Raw genomic sequence first — 8,907 nt, 5'->3', positions numbered from 1 at the left:
GCGTGTGAAATGGCGTAGTGAGAACTATGTATTTCCGATTTGTCGTAAAAGTTTTCAATTAAATTGGCGATGAAAAAGGATTAAGAAATTTAAATTTCTTTGGGCAAGTTGCGACTTTTAATTATTTCTCGAAAGATTCTTTGCCAAAGTAATTAATTAAAGCTTCAACTTTCAGCCTTGAGCGGCTTTTATGTTCTCTGCGGGGTTTGACGCATTAATATGCATAAACGATCGTATTAAAACTCTACAATTATAATCGCGATGGGTGGCCAAACCAAAGGCGAGTGGGGCGGTAAAATCGATTTGCCTTTTTCACAACAGTTTTCTAATCCAGGCGTGTATAGAAAGCAGGTGATGCTAAACGATTTCAGAAGCTATTTGACAGTTCAGTGTTTAACAAGCATTTTTGTAAAAGAGTGAAAAACAAAAAGTATTTGCGCATTATTAGTTAGAATTAATAAATGTTAAGTTTTTAAGAATTATTTTACTGCGCGCATAATTTTCCAATCTTTTCTTCTATTTACAACAAGTACATTAGTTTATTTTAAATATTAATTTTGCGCCATTGTGCGTTTTTTAGATACTTTTCTTCCATTTTAAATTTGTTCACTCAACTGTTTTAAATATACTTTTTTTCGAAAATATTCTGCGTATATTTGTGCGCTTATTTTTCGCTATTTTTATTTTTTCGCTACTTACACTTTTTACTTTGTTTAATTGCCCAATCGCTCGCTTATTTTTACCGATATTTTTCCGTTAATTTCAATTTGTCCAACAGTTTGTGGCAGGAGGCTGTCAAACCTTATCTAAGATTAGCTTGGCTGCATAATGACGTCATTGCCTAATCTGGCCCTTCTCGATGAAGAAACCACAGCTAGCTATGACGTACTTATGACGTCATCCATCCCACTTCTCGCCATGCACCGTGTCCGAAATGGAACGGCCCTGCAGCGACAAATACGAATAACCGAGCTCTATATTATTGCTACGGTTTTTATTTTGGGTCTGGTGAGTTTTAATGTGAAATCAATGAATAAATGTAACTTTTCCTCCTCGCATGGCGGGGCAACGACCGTCGTTATAACACGGGTGTTCTGTTTCATACACCTCGTGCCCGCTTACGAGTTACTACGTTTGTAACTTAGTAGGTGATTATTTCTTCAGGGTAAATTCTACTATCCACCGCAATGTTTGTATTAAATACCTTGGCCTATATAGAGAGATACAATATAGTTGTCTCATTGCCAAATTCGTATGTTTATTTGCGTTTTAGTTTAACCGCTTTTAGTTACGGATTATAGCCTATATATTGCTTCAGCAACGCATCTTATCTTTCTTATTACCAGCAAAACTTTACATTTCAAACGTAGAGTGTGAACAACAAAGCCGTTGTTAGAATCAAAAGAAACAATAATTCGAAACGACTTTTGCGTCCAGTCAGCCATTTTTTTCCAAACAAGGGAATATCAACATATACCTGGTGACGTAAGTTATATTGACCCGCAGTATACCCACCTCGTTACCGCAACCAATTAAGATCATTACAGAATACCACGTAGCATTTGCGGGTTAGACTCCCTGGCACGCTAGTGAAATTTCTCATTTGGATTTCGCGACACGAATGGCTTTAACCACTCAGCTGCTTTCGACGAGGCGCATGCTTTTGGCATGAGATATAATTGCGACATTTCGTTTACATAGACCCCGAAAGAAATGACTTTAAATCCCGAACCTCGGCAGTGCGACCATTACATGCACTTAATAACCACCAGTCTAATTGGCGCCACGCCTTCAGATTGAAAACACGCTTTAATTCAGTAATTACTAATCGAAACGATAAACGAGTTTAAAAACGCAAAATATACAACGCTGTATATGATACACCACCAATACTCGAATTCAAAATACATGGCAATTACATATTCCCCATTTGCTACATTGATCGATCCGTGACACACTTACACAAACGAGCTTATTAGGCTTTATTATTGGTTTGCGCATTACAGCTAATTTAACTCACGAAGAAAAAAAGATACAGAAAAAATAAACAAATCATGAAAAAACAAAGTCGAACGGCCAAAGTTATTTAATGAATTGCTGTCAAGATAATATCCAAAACAACGCAAGGACTTTTTATAAATATGCTCACTCAACCGAACACAATGTTTTCCATTGTCATATTTGCAGCTTAAAATTTTTAATGAGGAATTAATTTGTAAGAAGACGAAAAATGAAAAACAGTTTCGAAAAATAAAAATACACGTTTTTCACAAACATGCAAAAAACGGTAAAGAATAACATTTTAGAAGTATATCATCAGAATTATATGAACTTTGACCCGAAACCACCCTGCTGGTTAAAGCGTATATCGCTACATAACTCTTACAGATTGGGAACTCTTGTGTCCTGGTCGCTTTGTGGCAACGATACTCCAAACACACACGAATGCATATCCTCATTTTCCACTTGGCGGTCGCTGATTTGATTGTAGTTCTATTTGAAATGTTACCAGAGTGGATTATTCGGTTCGGGTTTGGATTCTTTGCTTCGGACGCAATGTGCAAGTAAGATGTGGTTTTGTTGTGAGGTGGGGTAAGATGGGACATGATTTCATCTGCCCTTTTCATGTAATTTGGTAGTAAATAAAGAATGTGATATGTCTATTCTATGATTGCAATGAATTCTGTGGGTCTGGTGCTTATGAATTTGGGTAATTCCCGTAACGAAATAACATTCAGAATCCGAATCAAGTGATACGAAATACGTAACCGTCAAAAAATCAAGTCTAACGAGCGTAAATAGCTATAGCTCTATTTTGCATTTATATATATCGGCTACGCGACATACAGTTTTGCTAAAGGCTTCTTGGGGAAGAGCGTCTGATAACATCTTTATCACATCAAACAATTTCTGGCACACAAGATAAGCATTCGTATTATTGATTGTCTTACGGTTTCCTAATTTTAAGAAACGGTTTTTTACAGGTTCGTGAAATACATGCAAATCCTTGGTATGTACGGTAGCACATACGTGTTGCTGTGCGCTGCCTTTGACCGGTACAGAGCGATCCGCTACCCCATGCAATCTTTCCAATTAACCGCAAAACGTGTTCATACAAGTGTTTTAATCGCTTGGGGTGTCTCAGCATTTTTGTCCACACCACAGGTTTGTTGCAAGTTGGATTTCAGTTTGCCAAAAAACGAGTGACTTCTGCATGTATAGGATACCTGCGTGCTTTTTATAGATCGTGTGGCGGGGCAACGACAGTCGTTATAACACGGCTGTTCTGTTTCATACACCTCTTGCCCGCATACGAGTTACCACGTACGTAACTTTTTTATCCTTGCATGACGGTGTTTCGTACACCTCGTGCCCACTGACCAGTATATAACTTGTGGGTGAATACACACGCAAATGATTACACACGTCCCTAATGGTAGCGTCGTCGAGCTTCGAACCCTTGATCTTTTAAACCTATTTCTTGCAGTTGTTCCTGTTCGAAAAACCGGAGACGCGAAATATGTGTCGCATGAAAAGATTTCCTTCAGCGGCGTTTGACCAAGCTTACACCACGTGGTACTTCTTCGTTATTATGGTAGGTAGGCTAAATTTACAAACCATGAGTAGAAACCAACACTGTGAAAAATAATGTACACATGTTATATTTATACACCTCATACTCACTGTCAAATTATACAACGAGTGTTTTTTTTACAAAATAACGATCTGACTAATAATTGACATACATCCAGTTGTTCACAAAGTAAATGGATTTCGACCGATCTGTGAGTTACGAAGCGTGAACCAATTTTATCGCCAAACCAATGCAATACATCAGTAGCTTACACTACAAATTATAAATGGTTAAAAACTACATATTGCAAGTACGGTTTAGATAAAATATATGTTTCTAAGTTTTCCCTATAACTGCCATCAGCAGCAGAAAGTTGCCAGCATTCATTTGTGTAGGACATATATGGGAAGAGTGAAACACCTCTGGCACCGGAATCGCCATTGCGGTTTGCGTATGGTTGCTAACTGACGTGTATACGATGTACAGTCTGTGAACTGGCGAGTATAGGATGTATAGTGGTTAGGGTGCGACGTGTGATGCATATACAGAAAGGCAAGGGATCTCAACCATTTGGATTTGGCTTCTCAAGGTTCTATTTAAGGTTTTATGGCGTTGGGCATTTAGAAACGGGATGCATTCATTTTCCTGCCTGTCCCAAACGATTCAATAAAAGGCGTTTGTGATTTTTTTGACGAATAAATTTTCAGAGATGTCACTCAAGTCGTTTCCTTTACATCTTAAGTCGAATCAATACGCGTTGACGAGTTTAGGGCATTTGTCGGCAAAATTAAATTCCCACCCGTGCAAGAGAACCCGGAAATTTCTGCACAGAAAGCGGAGATCAATTACCAAGCAAGATTAAAGCAGCGCAGGTCACTTATACTAGAGCGGCCTGTCGGTCAATGAATTATTAATTCAAGTTTTAGATGTTTGCTCGACTTCAATTAGAGTCCAGAAAGACATCAAAACAAACAAGTTGTTTCTCCATTCCACCGCGCGTCGCCTTGGGATTTGAAAAGCAAACGTTAACACGTTCCTGAAAGCCAAAATCGATGCCAACAAATCCTAAGTGTGGCCGATGATCCGGGGCGTCTTGACGAGGTTTTACTGCTGATTTTGATTGCGAGAGCGAAGTTTGACACATCGATTGCTTCACCTGCCGGTTTCCCATCAGACGAGATTTGATTTTTCAATAATGCATGAGCTGCTATAGGAGACTGGTTGTCGGATTCCGCTACCAGGATTTGTGTTTCACCTTTAAAATGCCATCCAGGTCGAATCGGTTGGAATTCCCAGAGAACCTCACAACGTTCGCGGGCTCATATAGGTCTGGTCAATGGCGTTGATGACGTTGTAAAAGCTTACGTGTTCCTTAGATATGGCGCCTGCGCAGTTTTCAGTGCTTGGTGCTTACACTTTTTGCCATTGGCATTGAAATCAAATGGTGATCGATCCCATAATTCGATAGCGTTCTAATAGATGACGAAATGCCGTCCTTGCGTATTTTTGGACAAGATGACCGAAAACGCCCGGCCCGCTAATATGCACCAAACGGTCCCTAACTCTACAACGGCTGCCGTTTTCCCGCCACGCGAGGAAAGAGCAAGTTACAACGAACAAGCATCCTTATATACCGACATGGAAACGAAACGCGGTTTTCTTTGCGGGGGAAATTGTGCGATAATAAATTACCGCAAACTGCTGTTCATAATAAACAATAACAAATTAGATAATTCAAAACAAATGTTACAAACGACCAAATGCAATTAAACGTATATTTACATTTTATAATAGCTTCAAGACAAGAGTTTCGCCCTTGAAGAAGAATATTTGACGCAATTATTATGTGATTTTTTGAATAAATAAATGAATGAATGCAACCTATTTGGGGCACGAATGTTCTGTTTCACATACACCTTGTATCCGTTTAGCACAATCAGTTACCACGTATACATTTAACTTTGCAGAAGTCTTTTTCTGTAAGATTCCATTTAAATAGGAGATGGCCGTTGGTATTTTAGCAGAAATATTTATCAAACAGAATACAATTCGTTGGGCTATTTGATGGTATTTCATATAGTACTTTTGTGCGACGAATTAGTTATTTCTGAATTTTTTGTCTGCTTTTAAAATTTCACTTTTGTATTGTTATGATAGTATTTTTATAGTACTTTTGCATAAGTAAATAGATTTCTGTATAAGTAAAACTTTTAAAATTTCACTTTTTGTTTTCTAGTTCATCCCGACATGTTTTCTCATCTATCTTTACGGAATGATTGCCGTGTTGATTATGCGAAACCTCAAGCAGAAGAACAAGGCGGGTTCAAGTACATCGCCCGTCAGACAAGGAGGTATATGTGTATGTATAGTATAGTGGGGGGAGATGGGACGCCTTTCCAAATATCTTGATCGTTGTTTAAACAATTAACAACGGGCTATGGGAGTCGTGAGGATACGGTTTTATAATTCTTTGAATGTTTTTCGTTTACTACATAATGGGACGAGAGCATAGCATGAAAAGGTGTCTCATTTTCCCCATCGTACTATACTTAGTGTATAAAGTTATTCAAACCGGCTTACCGTCTTTCTGGCGATCAATACAAGCAGATTGTAAAACGCGATCGGTTTTATTGCAGATAGATTCGAAATCAAATTAAATTTTATCAAGTATCTTCCGGTTGTTTTTAACGATCACGCGCAGGCCTGCTATCGCTGCTTTAAACAGGTTGAAACCGGTTTCGATGACGTAAAATCAGTTTTCGTTAATCGATTTGTGATTTTTATTTTTGGGACATTCATAAAGTGGGGTCGAATTTGGCAAGAGCTCTAATTAGCGTATGTCTCCCTGCTTCTCCCGCTGTACGTAAACACACATTAAAACAAAGGTCAACATCAAATGCCTCGTATCCGCGGTAAACTTGTGATCCGTATGTTTTAATAATACATGAGCTTCACACGCTAAACGACAGTTTCTTCTACTACAGGCAACTTCGCACCAAGAGCAAGCAGCACTGCCGGGATTTCTCGAGCCAAAATTAAGACCGTGCAGATGACGTTAGTGATTGTGATTACGTACGTGGTACTGTGGACGCCATTCTTCACAGTACAGATGTTAGCGGCTTGGGGGGCGATTAACGAAGACCGTAAGTATGTGGCCTGCTGGGTGTTGGGTCGCTCAAATTGATTTTCACTTTTTTAGACGCAATATAAGTTTATTAGGCAATGTTTAAGAGATTAGGTGCAAAGAAAGAAACAAATATATGAAGACTACATATAGAGCAATGTGGGGTAAGATGGATACCATTCTCACATAATGTCCCATATTTTTCAATCGTGTTTTGGCCAATTAACAAAGCTGTTTTAGGGTCATAGTGAAATGGTTATAAATTTCTGTAAATATATTCGTATACTATACAAAATGAGACGACAAAAGAGAATAAAAACATTGCCCATATTATCCTTACAAAACATATTGTATGGGGTTTACAACGTAACAGGCGTGCTATATATTCCTCGCAAAAGTCTGCATCAAAACAAAGTGAACAGACTTTTTAATTTCACACCAAAATATTCGTTAAGTTTGACTCGCCCTTTACATATAGATGGTTTTGTGACGGCAGGCAAATATTTTAATGCGGTCGATATGTGATTTTAAATGCAGGCGATTGATTGGTTAAGATATTTATTGGCTACGTTTAGTGCAGTGACGTTTCCAACGCGTCGATACCGGGACAAAATCCAACCGCATAGTTGACGAAAAAGCTTTTGGAATCGACAATTTTAGTAACCTGACACTTTAATTAAAAGGGAAGTCGATTTTTGTAAATAACTTCTACGTTTCAGACATTGCAGCCAGTTGTATTAAATTGCTCGCGAGTCTGAATTCGTGCACAAACCCCTGGATCTATATGGCGTTCAGTGGGAACCTCCTGGGCGACATCAAGCGGTTCATTCTTTGCCAGAAGAAGGTACTGCAAAAGTGCATGCATTTGTGTTTATTCAGATATTATGACATTCACTGTATCTAAATGTACAGTGAGCATATATATAGTTCTGTTGGGTAAGATGCTGGACGTTAGCACATAAGTTTTATTCCCTGATTTCCTGATCGTGTTCTTAACAATTAACAACGCTCTTTTGGAGCCGCGTAGCTAAGGTTTTACAATTGTGTGAATGTCTTTGTTTTCTACCAAATGAAACGAGAAAAGGGAGTAAAACTCCGTCTCACACTACTATACTATATGTCGATACCAAATGGTTAGGATGAATATCAGAACGAGATAAAATGAAGGAATGACATAACATAGGCAATCCGTATAGTTTTTACATAAAAGCAGCTAATTACAGAAGAAGTCGTCGTTTACCAACAAGAGTCGTCAAGGAGACACGGGCAAGAAGACACGAAACTATAGCGCTTTCGACCCAACGACTAAGGAGACAGACATGACTGCTACGTAAGCTCTTTTAAAAACCATAGTCGATGGTATATTTCAAGTCGGGGTAAGATGGATACCCTTTGCATATAAAGCCCTAATTTCATAATCGTGTTTTGAAATTTTAACAACGGTATATGGGATTCATTAGAATACAGTTTTTTAATTGTTTGAATGTTTTTTGTTTACTACCAAATGGAACGAGAAAATAAAGTGATAAGGTGTTCTGTCTTCCTCCTCCCTATACTACAAATACTTTTTATTCAGCGAATGGCCCGTTAAAAATATTAACACATGAACAATATTACCCCAACCTACTATATGTATATAGGACAAACATGGAGTTGTCGGTCGCCAAACCTAAAGCACGGAATGCAAACAATAAGAAGAAATATCAAACTTCTGAGTTGAGCGACATCGCCTCTAGCGGATTGATGGAGAACGAAAGTGAAAATTAGTGGCGAAAATACAACGAACATTTTGTCCTTCCTAACCGAAACCTAAGTTCCAAAAATGTTTCTGAAAACTTTGTACTAAATGGCAACACATATTACTATGGGAAACCTTAAGCACATAATATCCAAATACCCTGATCGTGTTGGGAACAATTAACAGCGGTCTATGCGGGGTCGCGAGGACACGGTTTTATAATTCTTTGAATGTTCTTTGTGTAGACTACTACCAAATGGGACGAGAAAATAAAGTGAAAACGTGTTCCACCCCTCCCCGCTATATTGCACCCATTGTTTGAGATGTAACAACTCCTACATAAAGAAAAGTTCAAATTAACTCTGCTAAAGTGTGAATACGCTGCCAAGCTGAGATCCTTGAAGTTATTGTACAGTTCCCACGTGTGTGTACCTGTTGTGTCGTTGCGTCATGTTCGTAATATATAGTGAA

The 8,907-nt window shown here is 38.4% G+C and overlaps 1 protein-coding gene across 1 annotated transcript; it reads left to right on the top strand.

Annotated features, from left to right (window-relative positions):
- The first annotated feature begins 789 nt into the window (after nucleotides 1–789).
- On the top strand, nucleotides 790–8,708 carry ci-vp-r (vasopressin/oxytocin-related peptide receptor). Its single transcript, NM_001135842.1, is given in 9 exon segments — nucleotides 790–1,008; nucleotides 2,389–2,564; nucleotides 2,985–3,165; nucleotides 3,488–3,595; nucleotides 5,811–5,925; nucleotides 6,559–6,717; nucleotides 7,418–7,542; nucleotides 7,922–8,028; nucleotides 8,339–8,708. Coding segments are annotated over 9 exon segments (1,215 nt in total). The 5' UTR covers nucleotides 790–891; the 3' UTR covers nucleotides 8,466–8,708.
- Nucleotides 8,709–8,907: the final 199 nt, after the last annotated feature.

This window comes from Ciona intestinalis, chromosome 9, assembly GCF_000224145.3.
Source record: "Ciona intestinalis chromosome 9, KH, whole genome shotgun sequence".
In the NCBI taxonomy this organism is placed as follows: Eukaryota; Metazoa; Chordata; class Ascidiacea; order Phlebobranchia; family Cionidae; genus Ciona; species Ciona intestinalis.
This window is presented reverse-complemented; position numbering and strand designations above follow the sequence as displayed.